The 21,964-nt window shown below is 45.3% G+C and overlaps 2 protein-coding genes and 1 long non-coding RNA gene across 5 annotated transcripts; 1 reads left to right on the forward strand and 2 right to left on the reverse strand.

The window, feature by feature from the left end:
- Window positions 1–1,274: 1,274 nt before the first annotated feature.
- dhx15 (DEAH (Asp-Glu-Ala-His) box helicase 15) lies at window positions 1,275–13,794 on the reverse strand. The gene is made up of 14 exons (XM_085905553.1): window positions 13,641–13,794; window positions 12,610–12,883; window positions 12,265–12,458; window positions 12,023–12,182; window positions 11,123–11,341; window positions 8,323–8,490; window positions 5,801–5,887; window positions 5,579–5,728; window positions 5,403–5,511; window positions 3,115–3,306; window positions 2,906–3,028; window positions 2,668–2,846; window positions 2,436–2,605; window positions 1,275–1,514 (listed from the first exon to the last, which is right to left on the reverse strand). Exons 1-14 carry the CDS (start codon window positions 13,646–13,648, stop codon window positions 1,406–1,408), a joined length of 2,142 nt encoding a protein of 713 aa, XP_085761679.1. The 5' UTR covers window positions 13,649–13,794; the 3' UTR covers window positions 1,275–1,405.
- LOC147060184 (uncharacterized) lies at window positions 4,371–5,785 on the forward strand. The gene is made up of 2 exons (XR_015065478.1): window positions 4,371–5,526; window positions 5,598–5,785. It is a non-coding gene; the product is annotated as an uncharacterized LOC147060184 (long non-coding RNA).
- Window positions 13,795–16,115: 2,321 nt separating the features above from the next.
- Window positions 16,116–21,826, reverse strand: LOC147060185 (coiled-coil domain-containing protein 149-like). Of its 3 annotated transcripts, XR_015065560.1 has the most exons (14): window positions 21,655–21,826; window positions 20,746–20,907; window positions 20,631–20,669; window positions 20,298–20,405; window positions 20,111–20,227; window positions 19,876–20,063; window positions 19,736–19,808; window positions 19,512–19,596; window positions 19,247–19,391; window positions 19,082–19,158; window positions 17,838–17,927; window positions 16,475–16,825; window positions 16,265–16,334; window positions 16,116–16,195 (listed from the first exon to the last, which is right to left on the reverse strand). XR_015065560.1 is itself a non-coding variant. In XM_085906382.1 (12 exons), the coding sequence occupies exons 1-12, from the start codon at window positions 21,700–21,702 to the stop codon at window positions 16,479–16,481; spliced, it is 1,479 nt and encodes a 492-aa protein (XP_085762508.1). In that variant the 5' UTR covers window positions 21,703–21,826; the 3' UTR covers window positions 16,351–16,478. The 3 variants fall into 3 exon arrangements, 2 of the variants coding, with proteins under 2 accessions (XP_085762508.1, XP_085762509.1); XM_085906382.1 differs by lacking the exons at window positions 16,116–16,195; window positions 16,265–16,334 and having other exon boundaries at window positions 16,351–16,825; XM_085906383.1 differs by lacking the exons at window positions 16,116–16,195; window positions 16,265–16,334 and having other exon boundaries at window positions 16,351–16,825; window positions 19,876–20,048; window positions 21,655–21,824.
- Window positions 21,827–21,964: the final 138 nt, after the last annotated feature.

A 21,964-nucleotide genomic window follows, 5' to 3' on the forward strand; every position in this document is an offset into this window, starting at 1 on the left:
AAATTAGCATACAAATTCAAACCGGGACAGATGGATTTGTCACATTCCCGTCGCCATCTTCCCCCAAAAAGATTGGCTGTGTTGTGTGCGGAAAGATGGGAGATAAGACACCTGGCTCGGATGAGAAAAAAAAGAAGGCAAGGAAAGAAAAACCTGAGGAGGAACAGCGGGTGGGTTGGTAGGTGGGTGAATGGACTTCCCAGAACGCTGAGGTGTGCTGCAATAAAAGTTTCCTGCCTGCAGTCATCAAATGATGATGAGGCGCCGGACGGACTCCGGGGGTGGCGGCGGATTGGAGCCGCTCATTCACACAACGCCCGCCCGCTGCGGCTTTGGGTAAAGTTAGTGAAACGGCGCTCGGGCAGGTTAACTCCCATTTTGGCTCACAAAGCAAAATTAAAATAGTTGTGTTGTTGATATTGACCAATATCAGTTGTGTGTCATTTACACTGCAATTCATCACTTGCCACTAGATGGCGCAAATGATCCTTTCACTTGATGCACATGCAAAAAAGATAGTCTTTCTCATTTATTGAATGTCATTTGATAGGGATAGGTGTTCCTAATAAAGTGGCTTCTGAAGAGGTTTAAGCCAATGCTTTCTATTACAAGGAGAGGAAATCACTTTTGTGTGCACGAGTGTATGCGTGTGCGACTCAGTTCAAAACACAAGTTGGCTCCGTAACGATTTTCATTTATAATTATAGCGGCCGGAATCGATGGGAAGTATCGAGCCTGAAAAAGTGTTCTTACCTCAGGATCAATTCCATATAATTTCCAGATCAGTGCCGACTAATGGCCTTTCTATTGGCTTCACTTTGGGAGGGATGACTCTCACTCTTTTTCACTTTCTGGCTGGCAAAGGGCCACCCGCTTTTTTGGAACAATGCAACAAAAACAAAAAAAAGAGAACACATGCTAACCTTTTCAATTAGCACCTTAAAAGGCTTTTTCACACAAGTTGACGCAGATTGAGTAGTTCTCGCTCGTTGCCATAGTTTTGACAGGGTACCATTATGGCCGACTTTAAAATACAGAAGCATAGTAGGCTTAATTGCTCATCATTACCAGAAAAAAAATAAAAGATTCCAAAAAGCGTATTTAAGGTTTTTGTAAGCCATGATAGCATCGCCAATTGATCTTAAAAGTTAAAGATCACTAAAATGCGCTTAGAAAGTGATTCTGTCACATACCACTAGAGGGAGCCGAGTGACATCTTACATTTTAAAGGCCTGTGACCAAAACACAGACACTGGGGTTGTTTTATACCAAATTTCATGTTTATTACGTGTAAGAGGCGTACATGTGACATCGATCCAATTCTGGAAATAGATGAGCGGCGGATGCGAGACCTGACGAAATGGGAACTGTACCGGATGAAAGCCAATCTCGAGTTTCTTTTTCTTCACAATTGCTTGGATGAGAGCTGGCTGTTGATGCGCTGCAACTGTCTCTTGGCTTCGCTCGGCGGGAAGTTGCTCATCTCGTAGTAGCGCGGGGCGATTTCCAGAAGCCTTGAAACAAAAACAAAAAAACATCAATCATTAGTCTTCAAACTTTTCGATACGAGAGGAAGCTACTTGGTCATTTGCCGACATTTTTGGAGCCAAAGCATATAGTTGGCGTACGTAATATGCGTCGCGTCACGTTTTCAGGGAATTGACGTCTCACGTGTTCTCACAACAACTGATGGAGGAAGGAGAGAGATTTGTGTTTTCAAGATGGAAACGCAGGCACTATTTTGAGTTTGTAGCACACGCTGTGCCCGTCGACAGTTTTCGAGCTTCAATGAGACTGCTTGCAAGAAAAAAAAAAAAAAAAAAGTGCAATCGCAGCGCAGTATGCATTCAAGCTTTAAGAGTTAAAGACTTTAAATTCCCAGCAGATTGTGTGTGTGTGACTGCAGGAGGTCTTTGGATTTAATCGTTGGACATTATAAAGGATGAGTTTTGCCATTGTAACATTGATAGTTAAATATATAAAATAAAAAAAGAGTCTTAACGTTAAGTGAAATCCAGAAAAAAAAGTTGAATTAAAATTGTTGAAATAAAATGTTGAAATAAAAATTTAAAAGATTTTTTTTTAAAAGTCTGTCTTTAATTTATGTCTAATAAAAAAGATATTTTATTCTGAAATGTCACTTTTAAAATTGTACTTTCAATTAAGTGGTAACTATGGTCGGATATTTATAGTATCTGCTGAGTACAATGCAACTTGTAATATAAAATCAAGTGACTAGTAAAATAAGTCATCTGTAAATTAACTAAATGACTTTTTCAACATGCATACTATCTGTGGCAACATTCCTCACGAGCATCGATAGCTATAATGAAACAGATTTTTTTTCCACAGTCAGGGAAATAATCGTACCAACTGAGTTCAATTGCATTATTTCCGCACCGGTTGCGAATGATGAACATGTGGGCGGGACTCACCACTGCGGGTGGATGCGGCTGCACATGCGGATGTAGTTCTTGGCGGTGAGCACGTACTCGCCGTAGAGGAGCCACTCGGGCTTTTGGCCCAGCACGCTGGACGGGTGAAGTTGGACCACCTGCTTGTCCTTCACCGTCAAATAGTGACCGCTGCGCTCCAAGTGAGCAACCTGCGCAAATGGAGTCGAGCAAAGTTTGTCATCGATGCCAGATAAGGCAAAATAACTCAGACCTGCATGAAGAAGCCGGTAAGTAGAGCGCGGCGGACGTGGACGTCGTCCCCTTCGCAGCTCCGGCGAGGTAAGCCCAAGCGCTCGACAATCCGGCCTAGCTGGAGGCGCGCGCTGTCCGCCGCCATCAGTGAGCGATAGCTGATAAAGTTGTCGTAGCACCACTCCGACGATCGGTGGCCTGACGAAGAAGGCGATCGGGTAGGAATCGGGATGAGGGAAGGGCGAGCACGGACTTACTTTGCTGGAAGGCCAGGTAGACGTTGAGAAGAGTCAGGTGGTCTCCGTCCGGGTGAGCCAGACGCATCTTGGCGTCGTCAGCCGCCTTTTTGGCCGCGGGGGGTCTCAAGAAGCATTGTGGGACTAGTTAAAGAGAAGGAGGAGGAGAAGTTAAGATGGGCAAAGTACAGACCGCACTTGAAAAAGCGAAAAAAATAAATTGGAGCAACCTGACAGCATGGCGGTGATGGAAAGCGCCTCGTCCGAGCAACCCGACTCGCAGCTGGCGACCACCATCTTGGCCAGCTGCGGATCCAGCGGGAATTCGGCCATCATGGCGCCGAGATCAGTCAGGTCGCCGTCGTCGTCCAGCGCCTCCAAGTGGTTGAGCAGCTCCAGGGCTCGCATCAGGGTCTCGGGAGCTGCCGGGGAGGGACGGGACCGATTGTGCGACAACAAACTTTGATGACAAACCAGTGAATCTCAAACATTTGCATTCATTTTTATGGCTGATTTATTTACAACGTTTTTTATTAACTTACATGCAATGCATTTGTTTGAATAGTTATCTGAGTACTGTATGAATGAATACATATTTATATGACACGGATGACATCATTTAAGTTGTAATATCACCATTCACCACTAGATGGCAGACATGGCTTAGTTGCACTTATTCTGTGCTCCTACCCAGTAGAACTGATAAAAAAAACAACTGTGGTTCCGTTGTCGAAATGGTTAAAGAAAACGTTGGGTATCAAAAAGGCTTTTCCTGAATGTTTGACATAGTGAGGCATCGAGACGAGCACGTGAACTGAACTGTACTACACTCACTGCAGGCCAAACCCACATTAAACCTGGTTGCGGCTCAAAGGAACTTCTTTTGTAGATGTCACGAGGCAAATGAAACCATCGTCCGATAAGTCATTGGCGTTTGGGGCTGATTAGCCCGACAGCGCACACGCACACACACAGTGGCGGGAACAGGCAAACAAAACACGCTGTTAAGTCTTTATATCACAGCGCGTCGCCTCTGGAGACACATCCCTGGCTGGCCCATTTACTCGGAGGCAGGCGCATAAAAATCGATCGGAAACGACGAGATATTATAAAGAGTCTGTCCAGGACTCAAAGCTAGCGGCGGCTTCCAGGAGCTTGTTAGGTTGCGGCGTCAATGCCACCGGTGCATCAAAGGAATAAAAAGTCATCTTTCCTTCCCCACTTGAGCCCGTTCCCGCTTGGCCGGTCGACGAGGCCGATCCGATATGTTGACGCTTCCATTTTGTGAGGAATGCGGGGGTGATGGTGGAGGTCAGTCACTGGAGGAATATAAAGGAGGAGGCAATCGTCGAGGCGATAGCGCCGCTATTGATGTAACCAATTTCGTTCGCAAAATGGCGCTTGCCATGCTGGACGGAGGGAAGGGGAGGGGGGGGGGGGGGGGGGGAGGGAGTAGATGGGTTTAATCTCGGAGGTGAGATGAAAACTATATTATGGCGAGGAGGAAAAGTGGGGGGAGGCGGTCTCCTCGGGAAGATGTAGTAACGCACGCTCTCACGGGGAATCTGCTTGGCCTAATTCCGCCGTGATTCACAGCAACCGCCGCGCGTTTCCAAGTCAAACTGCTCATCAAAACCGCAAGCGCTCGGAAAATCTCCAAATACGCCGCGTTTGATATCTGCCGGGATCATTTGATCTCGTCATCTTTCGCCGGCTCCCGAGTGACGCGGCGGATCCCCGTTTCAAACGGCCGCGGGCTTTCAGAGCGTCTTCTAACTGCGTTTGTATCGATTAAAACGACACTGATCCCAATCAAGACGACGCCGTTGTCTGATATCAAATCAAACACGAGAAGACGAGGGTTCCCTCGCTGTACGGCGGTTCATCTGTTGCGGCGTCGCTTGATTGCAGATGGTTTTATAAAATCAGATTTTTGCGTCATCTTCTTTTATCGAACGTGAAGCCGCGCCATGTGCGTTAAAATAAAAGTAAATTACAAGTTTTTTTTGTGGCAGTACTAATTCCTGCTAGCCCGTCTATGACATTTCACAAGATTTGTTAGCAAAATGCTAACCGACAGCTACCCGATTAGGTATTCAAATGTACAGAGTTGAATTCCAATTTGGTTAAAGTAAAAGTAAATTAGTTTTTTTTTGTGTAAATTAGCAAGTTAATCAGTGCTAATTCCTGCTAGCCCTCTGACATTCCACAGTATTTGTTTGCAATAAGCTAACCGACGGTTACGCGATTTGGTGTTCAAAAGTAGTGTTTAATTCTATCTTGGTTAAAGTACAAGCAAATTATCAAGTTTTTTTTGGTCAATTATCAAGTTAATAAATGCTAATTTCTGCTAGCGCGTCTCTGACATTTCCCAGTATTTATTAGCAATAAGCTAACCGACGGTTACGCGATTTGGTGTTCAAATGTACAGCGTTGAATTCTATTTTGGTTCATGTGTCATTTTTAAAACACACTTTTTCAACTATTGTAAGTGGATCTGGAATTCTTTCACGCTAACCTGGTGGATCCATGAAGTCAAAACGCACCAGGTCATCAATTCCCAACTTCTTCAGCTGCAGCACCGTGGAGCCCAGATTGGACCTGAGGATCTCTGGGTAGGCGTTGTTCTGTGCCAATGGAAGGTAAAGTAAGCAAAGCATGAGATGACTTTTTCGGAGATGTACCGTGTCCTACCTGCATTTCTGTCCTGTAGGTTTTTTCCGTGTATAGGCGAAAGCATTTCCCGGGACGCGTGCGTCCGGCTCGGCCCATTCTCTGTTGCGCCGACGATTTGCTAATGGCCGTCACCAGAAGGGATTCCACTCGGATACGAGGGTTGTACACCTTTCCGAGCAGGAATTCAGCACTTTATACCATGAAATAAATCGAAATAGTCATAAATCAAGCTTTGCCGACCTTTTGCTTTGCAAATCCAGGATCGATCACAAACACGACACCGTCGATGGTGACGGACGTCTCGGCGATGTTTGTCGACACGATGACCTGTGTGGCAAAAATGAGGCCAGTTGAGTCTTCATGGTACTCGTAAAACAGAGTAGCAAGGAAAAGTTCTATTTGCAAACAGAAGAGGAGACAGAATGTCCAGCGCGTGGCGGGGATCGGTTTTGATGACAATTATCCCCACAGTAAGGCCGGCGATGAGAAATAACAGTCAAATGAGTCATCGCGGCCGACGGGTCTCTGGCTGTCAGCATCCACGCAAACGGCACATCACGCGAAGGCAAAAAAAAAAGCGCCCGTCGCCGCCGCCGGGGTGAGTTCTCCTTATATAACGAAAGCCCTTTTAGATTCATCACAGCACTCGGGACTGTGACGGCTGACTAATGGCCCACTCCAACTGGCAACTGCCTCTCGAGTGTCATAACTTAATGTGTGGGTGGGCGTCGGGCGAAAGAAAAAGAATGCTTCTTTCGGGAGCGTCGGCAACTCGTGGTTACCTACCGCCGCTGAGATGAGGCCACCGTGAATCTAGTCATAAGTGGGGGAAAAACCTTGGAGAATTATTACGCTGTATTCAGCAGATACTGAAAGGAGCACAAAATGGCCGCTTGAAAATAAAATTGCAGACTTGTGTTGTTTTGGGCAGACTTGTTTTTTTGATCTACTTGTGATAGAACAGATTTGGGGTTGCTAAGTCATATTTTCAAACCCAATTTCACCAATTTATAACATTTAATGGCCAGTCAACAAAGCAGGAATTAGCATAAAATGTCTGCTTCAAAACAAAATCAAAGACTTATGTCATTTTGGGCAAAGATTTATCAGACTATTATTTTTTTTATCTACTTGTGATAGACCAAATTTTGTGTTGCAAAATGACGCTTTCAAACCCAATTTTGTTCATTTTTAAAAGTTTATGCCCAGTCCGCAAAACTGAAATTAGCATAAAATGGCCGCCTCAAAACAAAATAGAAGACTTGTGTCGTTTTGGGCATGGCTTCGTTTTATTTAAACAGAGATGTCCACCCAATTTTACATTTCCGAGTGACATTTTCAAACCCAGTCTTGTCGGACATCGTTTTTTTGAGACTTTTTCGTACGTCTACTCATGAGAGACACGTCAAATTTAACTTTGGGGTCTGAATTTCTAAACTCAACCTAAGAGAATTTTTCAGAACTGAACTCTACCTTATTTCGGAAACAAGACGGCTGAGGGGAATTAAAAAGCGCCGATACTGGAGGTTGTCTTCGGGGCCAGAAGCAGCTGTCGCGCATGACACCCTCTCCCCATTTCGCCGTCATATAGTTGGCTTCATTGACTGCATTGATTGTGAAGGATTATCTCGGCCGGGGCCATTACACCCGACGCCTGCTGGCTCCTTCCAGTGTGTTGGTGTGCTGGATAATCCGGGCCTTGCTTCATCAGTAATATCATTAAAGCGTCGTTTCTGCGTGTTATTTCTGGGTTATTACCTGCGGAGGGAGCAAGCGCAGCGGCTAACGCGGGCCATCGCTCACTGTTTAACGCTCGGGACGCGCGCTTTGTTGACAAATAAAGCGCCGATTTAAAGTGAAGGGAGTTGTCAAATGACGCTTTCGTATTCAAAAGCGTCCAAAGAGCGTGGGAGATATTTGACGGAACACTCCAGATAAACTCATTGGAGCACATTTGTCCAAGTGAGATTACAGTCTCGGAAAGGGGGAGATAAAAAAAAAAAAAAAAAAACGTGGCAAGACAATCAGCGGCTCTCCCGGACAAATGGCGAATAAATGACGAGCGAGTGCTTTATGTTAATTGAGGGCTGCCTAATGCAGTCGTTAGCATGCGCAGCGGCGGGCGTGACAAGCCTTAATTCTTTTTCACGACTTCCTCTCGGGGAGGCTCCGATGACATCTCTGCATTTTTCACTCGACGTGAGGCCGAACAGGAGTACGTGTTAGCTCCTCCTTCCATTTGGAGCAAGGATTGGCTCAGGGAGTCACTTCTTAACTTTATTTCCCGCTTCCTGTCAATGACTCAAAAACAGCGGGGCCAAACTGTGGAAACCGTGTTCGATTTCATACCAGGTTTAGTTTTGCTAGCTTGTTGATTTTGACAGCGGGTTTGCCAAGAGTTTTGTATTAACAAATCTAAAACATTCTTCAGAAAATGCGAATAAATATTCATGGTTCCCTGCGTGGGAGATGAGGGAGCTGTGAAAAAAATACCAGAAAATACCCAAAAGTCAAAGCATATTTGGGGAGGCTGTGCCCCCACGCCCCCACCCCTTAGCTCTGCCAATGTACAGAGAGCTACGGTTGCACTTTCAGCCATTTCATTTACAACAGGAAAAACAATCAAACACACTCACGCAAAAACAAAAACACTCCTCAGAAGTGACATCACGCACTAGGCCACACCCCTTAAAGGCACACATCCAACATGTTCATCAGTCTGGAACTTTGCGTCCGATTGCTAACTTTGGATTTTTCTTTACCTTCCTTCCGATGGCGCCGTTGGGTTTATTGGCAGGAGGTGGCTCGAAGATCCGCTGCTGCTGCAGCGGCGGCAACGTGGCGTACAGGGGGATGATTTTTACCTCGCCGGCGTCAGGCCCCAGGTCGTTGACCTCCGCCTCGATGCGCTTGCAAGCTTCCTCGATTTCCTGTAAAAGACACGGCGAGCGACGATCAAACACAGCGTCCAGGAAAGAGTTGACGCCGCAACTTCAACGTGAACCGCTTCGTGATTCCACAGGGCAGCGCTGTAAAGCCGATTGTGCCTCACCGCCGGCAAGTCACTGAGTCAGGCGCTAGCTTCTGGAGCCAGACTGAAGGAAGGCCTGAGTGGCAGCAGGAGTTAGAGAACATGACAGTGCCAGCGCAAGGCGACACGTGCACGCCGAGGCGACAGGCTGCACTCTTTTATTGTATCACGCTCACATCCACATAGAAACACCTCGAAACTGCACATGTGCTTGTTTGGTTATTTTTTTTTTTTTTAGCTTTTAACTGTCAACATTGAGACCTGGATAGGACAAGGGACGACAAGCCTGGGCTGTAGCAACACCTGCTGGCCAACGAGGGCATTGCATTGACAAGCAATCCAGCAAAAAAAAAAAAGAATACTAAGAAAGATCAATGCATGGCAAGCAAAATGACATGAAAAAATAAAGATTAAATAGATGTTCAGATGGAGACACAAAGAAGGAAAGAGAGAGAGAGAGAGAGAGAGAGAGAGAGAGAGAGAGAGAGAGAGAGAGAGAGAGAGAGAGAGAGAGAGAGAGAGAGAGAGACAGACAGACAGAGACAGAGAGAGACAGAGAGAGACAGAGAGAGAGACAGAGAGAGAGACAGACACTGTACAGTCAAACACGTGTCCAAAATGTGGCCCGGGGACCATTTGTGGACCTCTGTCTATTTTTTTTAGCGGCCCCCAGCATATGCAAAAAACAACTATTGACCCGGTCTGCAACTTTATTGGCTGTGGGCGTTGAAACTGCAATGACTACTACTACTAATATAGTTTTCTGGTTTCTTTTTCTTTTTTATCCGTTGAATGTGAACCAGCAAACCCGCCCCGGTGGTCCCCGCGTACACGATATGAAGTCAAAGCCCGCCAATGGCTGTGTGCCTCTTAATCATCGCGGTGACAAGTGGGGAAACAGGAAATCGTAATAGATCGGTCAAATTAGCTGGTGTATTAATAGCCAATCAAGCCTCGGGACGCGGCAGCTGCTGTGGAGACAAAAAAAAAAAAAAAAAAACGGCGCTCTTTGCCAAAGAGCTGGAAGCAAGCTGGGCTGGCGTTCCCGGAGGAATACGGCCCACGTGTTGGGTCGGGCCCACCAGCCAATGCTTTCCTCCATGAGGCCAATCTCTCTGGATTTTCCCTGCTCACCACACCGCTGTGGGGGGGGGGAACTTAAATATTAGGACTTCGTTTTACACGACAGCTGGGATGGATCTGGTGTTGAGAGCAGGTGCTTCGTTCAGCCTTCCTCATGCTTGAAACTCAAAAGAGGAGGAAAAAAAAAGACAGACAGATTGCCTCCCCATCATTAGTCCATTTGAAAGTTGCTACCAGGTCTTGAAGGTGAAGAAGAGCTGGAAGGAGGCTACAACGGCACCCTTTGAACGTTGCGCTCCTTCAACCCAATTAGGATGCGAGATAGTAAACATACCACTGCCCAAAAAAAAAATAAAAAAAAATACAGAGCGTGACCCAATAACATCACAGATGGTTGAAGCATGTGCGAGACAAGGCCGGGGCCCGAATTTGAAAAACACAAAAAAATCCATTTTTTTTTTAATAATCTCAGACCACAATTGACCTTTTTTTTTGGTCTTATGAAACAAGCAAACTTTTCCATGTTTGCAGAAAAGCAAATGAAAACTGATGGGTAGGTTTGAGGTCATATCTAATTATTTCCTGCAATGACAATAAGAAAAAAAAAAATCATTTAGGTTTCCAAAGCAACACCTTGTGCATGTCTCTCAGGCTCCAGGTTGCAATCGAGAGACGTTTTTTGAGCTTTTCAATGCGCATGTGTGTGTGTTCACCCAGTTGTAACCAAATTCATCATTCCAAGAATGAACCCTGCCCTCCATTACACATCAATGGGCAAAGCGTGTGCACGAAGGAAAAAATAAATGATTTCAGGAGATGGTGCGTAGGAAGGCTCGATTGGTCGGTCACTCGTCTCCTCATTGCTTAGGTATGCTATTTGCATTAGTATTCTTAAGAATGTATAGATTGTGTCCAGTGGACCCTCGGAGCTGGAGTGGCGGACAGACAACTCAAATAATGACCCAAATTATCAAGTAACAGGGTCCTAAACACAGACAGGAAGTGAGAATTATCGGTTTTGTTTGAACAATAATAGAGACTATATTTGATGACGATTAGCAAACGTTAGCTCAAGTCTGACAAGTCTGACATGCTGCTAATAGCATATTTGAAACGTTTGCTAGCCAGAGATTGAGCTGCTCTTACATCAATCACAGCTTAGAGAATGAGAGGAGGTTAAAAAATATACCCTTACATATCCATTCACATTATATGATCGTAAAGGTTTTAGCCCTGAAAGTGGGTTGAAGGATTTTAGCTAGCTAGGAGGAAAAACTCACTCACTGTTCTGCTCTTTCTAAAATGCCCCAAAATGCCACAAGATGGATTTAAAGCCTTGTTTACTGGTTTAAGGTTCTAATTTGTGGTATATTCCTCAGTTTAAGCTATAAATGAAGCAATTATAATGAATTATTGTTATGCTATGGATTACAGAACTGCAGTCGTACCTCTTGCCCAGTAAGGAACAGTAAAATATCCCCTGGGTCCTGTTCGCACATGTGGATCTGGACCACCGTGCGGACGGCAGCCTCCAGGTAGTCTGGCTCGGGTTCGGGCGTGTAGAAAACCTCAACGGGGTGCGTGCGTCCGGGGATGGACAGCAACGGGCAGCCGTCAAAGAACTTCTGGAACTTGCCGGCATCCAACGTGGCGCTCATGATGATGATCTGGAGCACGAAAAGACATCGGAGGAGAACGGGTGATTACGGCGCGGGCACACGAGCGGAAAATGAGTTTAGATTTTGTCATGAAGATGATGATGATGACACGAGGCGATGAAAAAGCCACACGGGATGAATGAGGCTGTTTATTAGGCTTGCGGATGCCATCGCAAGATGTTGCCGACCTACACGGAACACGGCGGTTGTCGTCCGCCCGTGTTTGGGCGCACGGCATTCCAACACAAGCCGTCAGGTGGAGGACATTAAGGTTCTGATGGGAAGCGCTTCACCCGCTTTTCAATCTCCGCTATTTTCCGGGGGCCAGCGTCTCGGCATTTTTCACTTTACGCTCGGCGGGGTATCGTAATTGCTCTTAATCAAGGCAAATTAAATGTCCCGGATTCGGCGGCCGAGATGGGGAGGGCGTGCGGTAGAGCGGAGGAGCATTGGCAATAACCTCGGATTCTACAATGACAAACAACGAAGGCGGCGTTATCCATCTGCTTCGTGAGTACTACGGTTAACGGCCGAGTCGGATGTAGGCTCCTTTGTTCGGAACGACAAGGATATCTCTGTTGATTTTTAGGTAGGAACCAAATACCAAACATATGTGCGAGATGTATATTTCCGGAAATATGCAGTGTGAGAAGGCGAGGGGTTCTAATTGGGGGACTTAATTGCATTTACCTTGAGGTCGGCTCTTTTTCCGAGCACCCGCTTGAGGACGCCCATGAGGATGTCTGTAGCGAGCGTACGTTCGTGGGCTTCATCCAGCACGATGACGGCGTAGTGCTCCAGCCGTGGGTCGCTCATGGCCTCCCGTAGCAACATCCCATCCGTCAAGTATCTTTTGGAGATATAATGTGATTTGGAGATATTTCTGTTTCTGTTGGAAACCTCAGAGTAGTTAGAAACTGTGATGTATTTACTTGAGCACGGTTTTGGAAGAGCTACAGTCCTCAAAGCGGATGGAGTAACCCACTTCTTGGCCCAATGTGACGTCCATTTCATCGGCCACCCTCCGGGCGACGCTCATGGCCGCCACCCGCCTGGGTTGGGTGCAGGCAACTGCTCGCTTGGGTCCTGCCGTGGATTGAATCGTTTCCACGCACCACTGGGGGATCTGACGGACAAATAAAGCAGAAGTGAGAAGAAAGGTTCCAGAACTGGATGATAATTAGCACCAACATTTGTTGAAAACAAGAGATTAGTGCTACTCGTGGTAATTCGCTTCATTTTATTCTCTCTCTATATGACCCACATGCTTGTCCTACCTGTGTGGTCTTTCCAGAACCGGTCTCTCCTACAATGACAAAACATTGGTGATTCGTCAGGATGTGTGTGAAGTTCTCTCGGTAGTCCCACACAGGGAGCTTCTGTCGCTTCTTGAGGATCTGGTAGTAGCGAGCCGTGTGGGGCAACTCGGTGAACGGATTGATGTGCTCTCGCTCGGGGGGTTGCCTTAGGTCGGTCTCCGTGTTTCCACGTTGAACATGAGGGCCAACCCTTGACCACTCATCAACACCTCGCACCCTCTCCCGGTCACGCCTGGAGGAGATAGCGACAGATACACAAAACAGTATTAAGTGAAGGTTAGATATTGCAAAAATACTGGAAACCATAAAACGTGAATTTCACACCGCAATTCCACAATTCGAATCATTTATTGCGGAAGATAATATTGCAACTGAAAACAAATGGTTAGTTTTGTGTTTACCTTTTTTAAATCATTCACTTAGAAGCAATAAGTATTTATAATCAGCATGTTGGTTTGGGCAGGTCTGGGCATAGCTGCCACATTCAATATGGCGGGCACATACCCGTATTGTAACAATGCGCTCAAAGAGGCGTCTACGTATTCGTTCATACGGCTCACCAGAATTCTTTAATTCTATTTGGGGGGGAAAACACCTTGCAATATACGAAGGACTGACTTGTAGAATTTTATAACAATAAAAAACCCCAGAGTGAAATAGTTGTTTGTGGACAGAACTTCCTTAGTGCAAGTCACATGACTTCTATCAGCCAATTGTATTAATGCTAAACCAAAGCGGATCGCCAGCTGTCAAACTGCCACAAGTCTGTCTTTTAATAACACACTTGTAAAAAACCGCAACGCCTTTTACATCCAATCACTCGCTAAAAGATGCTGACTTTGTGCAAACGATGATGTTTCTTAAAATACCCCTAATTATCAACATAACCGATGCTGGACTAGCTTCACGGGCTGCCGTAAGCTACAATCACGCTCCATACATTGTGATCTGAATCGAATCTGAGAAATGACAGGCAGGTTGGTCCTCACCTCATCATGTTTATCCTTGTACACCTGTCATGGGATCGACACTTGACATGTTTGCAAGGATGCGAGTCGTTCAAGGTTGATCGGGATGACGAGAGAGATGTCGGTGCACTGAGCGGACGCCCCCTTCGGCTGCAAACGCTGCTGCATCTTCATCTGCAACATTGACAGCATCATTAGATGACTACTTGGAAAAACACATCTCGTACAAATTTAAAATGAATTTTAAAAAAAATCTGATAAATTTCCTAATAGGCTGAACAACCTGAACCATTTCAGAATTGATAAACATCTGATTATCTGGTTATCAAATTAATATATTAAAAGTAGCCTGGTGTCTTTTGTGTTGAATCAAAACAGCTCATTTACTCTCTGCTTTTACTTTGGAAACAATATTCAACATTTTATTTCATGGTGGATGCTAATGAATCAAACCAATATTGAATCATCATCATATGTGTATTTTTGCAGTTTCTGCAATGTAAATATGAAATAATGAAGCTATTCCCCCCCCCCCCCCCCCCAATTTATTGATGAATTGAAATAAGTCGTATGTGGTTAAATCAGTTAAAATAATGGTTAGTTGTACCATTAATACGTGTAAATACCAAATCACTCTTAATTACCAACTTACATATCACATTCTAAAGAAAGCATTTAAAATCGTTAAAAAAAATTCTCTTCCTTGTAACTGTCAAACCATTTTGATCAATCATAGACATTTTTTAAATGGTTAAAATTATGCTCTGCAGTTGTGTGACTAAGCATAAATGACAACCTATTTCTAAAACATTTTAGCCATCAACATGACTCAGCAAAGAAAAAACATCAATCAGTGGCACTCAAATCCTTTTTTCTATTTTTTCACATTTTTAAAAAAATTAATTGGATCAATTCAATCCTGATTAAATTACAATAAAAAAAAAGCTCTCCTGCAATACCACTTTTGCACTGTTTTCCTTTTCAGCTATCATACTACTGATTTAGCAGTATGCTTTGCAAGCTTTTGTTCACCTTCTATTGTGATTCTATATAAAAAGATGAGTGACAAGCTCTGCCTGTTTCCCTCTCTGGCGCACTGCTGCTCTATTCTGGCAGCTAATAACAAGGCCTGTCAGCAGCAGAGCAGAAAGTTACACTTGTCAAGTCATGTGCCCTAAAAGCTGCGGGCGTCCAGGCGTCTCCCGAGACACCAGAACAGTCGGGCCATCGCAAAGACGAAAAAAAAATCAGCCGCCTGCGAGAGTCATTAACCTCAACTTGGAAAGAGCGGCCTTCGAAAAGTCCATCTTCGCCCTTCAACCTTGGATGAGATGATGATGATGGTCACACTTAATGGACTTCACGTGCATCGTGGAGACTTTTTTTCACTGCAACGTGTCGTGAAATTGTGCGAAAAAGCAGAAAAAGTCTTCCAGTATAAATACAATGAAAAGCAGAAAAAGTCTTCCAGTATAAATACAATGAAGGGCAACTATGTTGACTGAACCACGAAAGAAATAAAATAAAATAAGTAGCATTGATTGCTTGTTGTTTATACAGGTTTATTCATATAAAGTTTTTCTTTTCTTTTTTAGAGACAAGTTAGTTTCAAACTTAAGGCCCGGGGGCCAGATTTGGCTCACCACAATATTTTATATGACCCGCGAAAGTAAATGAAGCATTTCATTATGCTCGGTAAAATCTGAACCAAAATGTCTAATTTGTATTTAAAATAAATAATAACATTGAGATATTGCAAGGGTCTTTGTGTGTCTTGACATGTGAAGAAAATGAAAATAAAGCAGCCTTTGACTTTTTGACTTTGATTTTTTTTTGTTACCAACCAATGAATAAAAGATCCTGGCCAGTCATTCAGAGCTTCTTGTACTGCTTAAATAATATAAAATATACAGTGAATGAATGAATTGACTAGGACCAGGCCAAGCCAGGTCATTTTGCAAATGGGAGTTGATTAAAAAAAAAAGTGATGGCTACAAAATACTGCCCCCTATGTGTCAAAATAGGAACAACATTCATCAGAAAAATTACTACAAAAATACTTGTAGTACATTTTTTATTTCAATGCAACCTTTTTTTTTAAAAACTGTACTCGACCACAATATTTCCATGAAAATCCCACTCGAAGTTCCAATGTTGGAATTTAGGTTGAAGGAATGTATGGCACGCAAGCAAACGGCTCCAGAATCTTCTTGGCAAAACACAGTTTTCTACCCAAACAACTTTGCAAATCTTCACGCTGTCTTGAAGGCGTGCAGAGATTCCTGATGAGGAATCCAAAAGCAAGCTGCTATCGTCTTACATGTTGATTAGTTTGCATTCCATCTGCTTGAGAAAGTTGTGCTCCTCGCTCGGGGAGGAAAGCGGCGTGCCAAATCAGCTGGCTGGTGTCGAGTTCACGCCGCCGCCCGCCGCTCCAATTTATTTAGTGGCGTGGGGATTAAAAATAGCAAATTGCGCCGAGTAAGCGCTTTATGGTTTTGCGTGGAGAGGCCAGCTGTCACCTGCGTGTGGGGACTGGTGGTGAAAGGGTTGGTGGAATCATAATTAGCAGTCATCTGAAAGAGTTAACAACAAATCCATGAATCGACAATGAATCGATTATCAAATCGATAATCCTTGTTTACCTTCATAATGTTCAAATCCTCTCTCAACAGTCAATATTCTCCGAGTTGCCAATGAAAGCTGTCTGATAATCTGAATCCAACACAAATATTTGCAAACAGCTGCTTTTATTTTGAAAATCACATTGCTCAACATTTTTGCCGATTTTCAGACGTATTAATATTCCATTTATGCGCTGCCAAAAGTTTTTCAACCCATCGAAATTTTCGTACGTCTTCACACCGAGCGATGACATATGTCACTGTGCTCAGCGTGATGTCGGATGTCCTCCTGGCGGTGTTCCAGCAAATCGGAGTTGCAGTCATGCGAGGCGTCCAGCGCCACCGCCGCCTCCTCGCCCTCCTCCACCGCCGCCTCGGCGTCTTCCTCTCGGGCTTCCCTCCCCGCCTCCTCCACGGGACTCCGTACGTCTTCTTCTGTCGGGGTCGCCGAGTGGCCTCCTCTGTCGTCGATCCCGTTTGTCTGCGTTGCCACCGTCGCGCCATCTGTGCCAAGGTCGCCGGCAGCCGTGTGGCACTCCCACAATGATTCATCGGTGCCGTGCGCGGTGCTGCCGCCGTTACCTTGACAAAGTAACCTGGTTATTGTACAGACTACCGTATTTTTCGGACTACAAGGTGCACCTAAAAACCTAAAATTTTCTCAAAAGCTGACAGTGTGCCTTATAGTCCGGTGTGCCTTATATATGGATCAAATTCCTCAATTTAAACTGGCCCGAAGCATTGTGCCATGAAATCAACCATAAGTGGCCCGCTGAAGACTATGAATCATGAATCAAAAAGACTATGGATCATTATTTTGTGATTATTAAGTAATTTGTTGCGTCAGAAGTTGAAATTAAAATGATAAAATGGAGAATGATTTGATTTGGATAAAAAAATCTGACATGATGCATTAATGGTGCGCCTTATAGTCTGGTGCGCCTTATAGTCCGGAAAATTTGGTACTTGCTTTAAAAAGTAAGTTACTTTACTGGTTACTCGACGTAACTAAGGGCGCAATATCCAATTTATTGCAACTTCACTGAGAAGCAGCGCCACCTATTGGTTCTGACGGGCCCACTAGCCCCTCATGCAAATTGAATGCTTTTGTTTGATAAAGACAGATGAAGTTATTTCAATTGTGACTGGAGCGCTTCCATAGCAACAGTCTAAATATAGCTGCAGCAACAGTGACAAGAGGGACGTGTGACAGCTACAGCTTAGTTCTGCCTCTTCGCCAAAATGTGGCCGCACTTTGGGGGATTACTGACCCATATTTGTTGACACGCATGAAAAAAAAAAGGTTAAAGACTCTCAAAGGCCCCCGCAGATGAACGCGGGAGGAGAACGACGTTTCTCCGGTCCGGCATCCATATTTATGGGCCCCCTTGCGCACACATTTCACACTTGGTCGTCTTTCAAGAGAAGTTTGTGAATGTCAGCGGGCGAGAATTTGCCTCCCATTTTCCAAATGCCACGGCATTTGGGCAAGTTGGGCCAATGAGGAGGCGAGGCGGCACAGGCGACGTACGCTCGGGCTAATGGCGCTCTTCGTGGCATCGCGTCCCGCTTTACGCACGATTACTCGTCTTACCTGGGGGCGGATGGCGATGCGGGGACGCCGCCTGCGTCGGACGAAGCCCCGGCGGGAGGTTCTCATTGGGCGGCGCCTCGTTCCTCGTTCCTACCAGGACAACGAGTTATTAAGTCACGAGTCCACTGCAACCGCTGACCTACATTTGAAACATGAATTTGTCCCTTGGAATTGGAACAATAGTTAAATATATCAGGGGGGGGGAAAACAAAACTACCCAACAGAACCAGCAAACTGGCCTTTGATGACATCAGCATTTGTCTGTCCTCTGATTGGTCGGTTCGAAGAAAACTTGCTCAAGCCAAATTTGACAAGCATAACACATCTGGGGCGACCCGCACTCATTAATATATTTGATAATCACCGATGAAGTCAAATTAAATCATATCCCGCGGCAAATGGGACGATCTCTCACGACGAGGCGTTCGGAAAGCGCACAGGTGATATTTCATCCTGAAAATCTTTTTTTTTTTTTTAAGATCGGTAAGCATCGGCGTCACGTCCGTAAAAGTGTGACTCCGTCAAAAGTGGCCTCGACTTTGCCGTCATCTGTCTTCATTAGTGATGGCTGCGCGCCTCTTGGCCCGACACCATATGCTACTTATGGCGTCACAAACACACACAAACCTGCCAAATGCGCTCATCAACCTTTACGACGAACCATTCGAGTGTGAGGCTCCGTGGCAAAACAACACCCCGAAATGGATGTGCGCAAAACGCTTTTGTTTTGGGGGTGATGGGGCGCCGAGGGGGATGTCCATCACGCGCTTTTCGCTCAAAACAAATAGTTTGCCTGTTTCATTCCGTCCTGTTTAATACACATCAAGCCCACACCTCTCTTTCGGGCGGCTACAAATCCCCTAATAACGCCACATTTCCCCCCCTCCTAAATGTGTTTGTAATGTGGGCAATCATTTTCCATAATGGACGCTTGTCAGTTTTATGGCGGAGAATGATGGTCTGGTGACAAGCCGGCAGTTCCCCCCCCCCCCCCCCCCCCTCTCCCTTGCTGCTTTATATATGGCGCAACACCGCCCCCTGGTGGGGAGAAGTGGAACTGCACGGTGAATGGTAGATGGAGTTGACGCCGGGTAAAAGACAAATACATACTCCCAATTCCCACGGATACGCGGTAGGTCAGGCCTGAGACGCAGCCGCCGCAAAAGGAGACAAAGAGACACCAAAAAAGCGTGAGAGAGGAAATGTGTGCCCTTATACATTTTTGGAGTCCAGAAAAGACCCACCTGGAAGACTCCAAAAGCCAGCGACCTCCAACGTCTTTAACTTCCTTTCCAAGTCGGCAACTCTGTTCCCGAGGATTCTACCATGCGTGGGAAAAAAAAAGCATTTCTTGAGTTGCACGTTTTCCAGGTCCCGAGATAGTAAACAACAGCCGACTAGTCGCTCACCTGTTGGTGTGCCGTTGGTGCTGGATGACGAGATTCTTCTCGTGGACGGTCTCCAGAAGAGCCGTGGCTAGGGACTTGAGCTCGCAAATGGATTGAGGCGTGGCCGGGAGGCTGCAGCCGCGCTCTTCTAGAAGCATCTCCTCCACTGCAGAAGGAGTAAGTAAGTAAAGTAAATGTCACTTTTATGTCATGTGCCATAAAGTAGGAAAGATTAGATTTACAGCCAAAGCACACAAAAAATTTGGCGCCGTTAGTTTTTGGTTACCTTGTACGGCGGAGAGGACCCCAGTGATCTGACTTTTGTGCGACTTCACGTAACCGCTGGAGTTTCTCCTCCTCGCCAGCGCGGCCTGGAAAGATTGCCGTAGAGCTGCCAAAATTAATCGATTATAATCGTTTCGAGCCCCTGTTTAACTTCAAATTGTCCAAATCCTCAGATTTCAGCCTTTCAACAATAAATATTTGATCTAATTTCTATCAAGCCCTTACCTTGTACTTCATGATGTTGGATTTGAGGAGGGTCACCTCCTCTTGCAGTTGTTTGAAGCGCTCGTGCAAATACCTGCCAGGCAGATGATGCCTTCAAAAGCTCCCCAAAAAAAAAATATATATGAGTGTGTATGCGTTACCGGTTTTCCATGCAGAGCGCGTCCACGTCAAGGATTCGCGAGTCCCGGTTGCCCATCACGTGGTTGAGCTCCACGTTGAGTCGCTCGGCCTTGTCGCGGTACACTGCGCGTTCCGCCTTCACGTCTTGGAGTTCGTCCGTCAGCGTCTTCGCATTAAGCGCCATCTCTTCCATCTGGGAAACCGTAATCTTAAATACAAGACCACCTCATGGACAACTCACGGGGCTTTCCCAACCTGATGGCCGGCTTTCTCCAGTCGCCGCACCAGATCTTCACGCTCGTGGGCGGGGAAGTGGCGCGCGCCCACCTCATCGTCCCCCAGCCGCTGTCGCGTGATAGTCATTCGCAGGAGCTGACCCCGCCGAGAAGAACACATTGCCAGTTTCAGCAACCTCCGGCGGACGAAGCAAGTTTCCACTCACCTTGTTATCCCCTTGAGCCTCCAGTAACCGCTGAGTCAGCTCCTTAGCCTCCTCGGTGAGCTGCTTCACACGCTCCTTGGACTCTCGCAGCAATTGGGCGAGGTTCACCTACAGGAAGAAACAGGGCGGGGTCACCAAAATGAAAAACATGGCTGACTTGGCCCATCATGTCATTGAACTTCTTACACCAACTCTCCAAGTAGTAGCATTGTGACACACTAACATTAATTTCTCACCCAGGGCATGCAAAAAAAAAAAGAAGAAGATGAAAAGAAAAACATGATAGCAATTGGTAGAAACTTCCATGACAACATTATCACACACAAGACTTACCTGATTGCGTTTGTCTGGCGCTAAAGACGGGTCTCTGTCCTAAACCGTGAATAAATGTCAGCGTTGAAAATATAAAAACCTGCTGACACACACAGAAACACACTCATACACTCACAATGAGCTCCTTGTACTTGTTCTTGAGACCTTGGTGGCGCTCTCGAAGCTGGTTGGCCATCAGCTTGTACTGGTCTCGCTCCTGCTGACACGTGTCCAGCTCTTTGGACAGAATGAGCAGGGCCTCTTTTTTGCTTTCAAGCTTGCGCTTGCAAACCAGGAACTAGTGCAAACACACAGATATATTATAACCAGTCCTGAGAAAGAACCATGTGCAAACACAGTAATCATAATAAGTGAAATCCGCGAAGTAAGGTCACCAAGAAGAAGTACTGGGCAGGTGAGCAAGTTAGTGGAAAGATGCTAATTCGCGATCATGCTAGCCCGCAAAAAAACGGATTTCTAAAGGAATGTAAACGAACATTTGGAGCAATACTACATTGTCCGAAAGGTTAGACACTCGATTAATTAGTTCTATTTGGACTTTTAAATGTTTTTTTTTATTTGGGGGGAAAAATCCGCGATGTAGTGAAGCCGCGATAAACGAAACGCGAAGAAGCGAGGGATCATTGTACTTTGTCACTGTGCTGGCTAGGTTTTACTTGAGGATTGATTTTTCTGAGGAGTTTTTACTCTTCATGGCTAGTTTACCGACATGGGATTCTAACGTATAAATGCACTGCCGACATTTGATCAGGTGACAAATGTCAATAGTTACCTGGCCAGGAAGTAGAAAGGTTAACATTGTAAATCAGAGGTGCAAATGAATTAAAGGGCGCTCAACCCAACGCGCCACATATAATTTACTTTGGATCAATTGTTCGATCGTGAACCAGAATCACATTTTTGTATTAGAGCTGTGTACAAAAAAAAGTTGAGCATCACTCCCACCTGCTGGCTCCATATGTTAAGGGGGAGAATCGCTAACAAAAGGGATGCCCGTGTGTGCATTCGTGAACGGCGCACTCACCTCGTTCACCAGGCCTTGCCAGTCATTTTCGCTTCGAGAAGACTGCATTTTTCTTCCTAATGTCTTCAAGAAAATGAATAATGGTGAAGGACTTGGCACGACTCTCCTGTTTACCGGCTACGTCACACAAACGAGCCCTTGCGTGGTCAAGTATGATTTTGTAAGGAGGATAACCATATCCTGTTAATCTTCCAAAGATAAATTGGTTTTTTTAAGTTCTTATTATTGAACAGTTCATTCCTAATGACTTAAAAATGTCTGTTAAATGTATGTATTGGATTATTATTTGTGTTATACCTTTACATAAGGT

The sequence above is a fragment of the Syngnathus leptorhynchus genome, chromosome 2, assembly GCF_054491065.1.
Source record: "Syngnathus leptorhynchus isolate UIUO chromosome 2, UIUO_Slep, whole genome shotgun sequence".
In the NCBI taxonomy this organism is placed as follows: domain Eukaryota; kingdom Metazoa; phylum Chordata; class Actinopteri; order Syngnathiformes; family Syngnathidae; genus Syngnathus; species Syngnathus leptorhynchus.

Coding starts and splice junctions, on each gene's coding strand:
- dhx15 (XM_085905553.1), bottom strand. Junction 12,183..12,264: donor TCTTCCAAAACCGTGCTCAA/GTAAATACATCA, acceptor TATCTCCAAAAG/ATACTTGACGGATGGGATGT. Junction 2,847..2,905: donor CTACCTGGCCTTCCAGCAAA/GTAAGTCCGTGC, acceptor CTTCTTCGTCAG/GCCACCGATCGTCGGAGTGG.
- LOC147060185 (XM_085906382.1), bottom strand. CDS start 21,702: ATGCAGTCTTCTCGAAGCGAAAATGACTGGCAAGGCCTGGTGAACGAG. Junction 20,406..20,630: donor CGCCAGACAAACGCAATCAG/GTAAGTCTTGTG, acceptor TTCTTCCTGTAG/GTGAACCTCGCCCAATTGCT. Junction 19,159..19,246: donor CACCAACGGCACACCAACAG/GTGAGCGACTAG, acceptor CACGCATGGTAG/AATCCTCGGGAACAGAGTTG.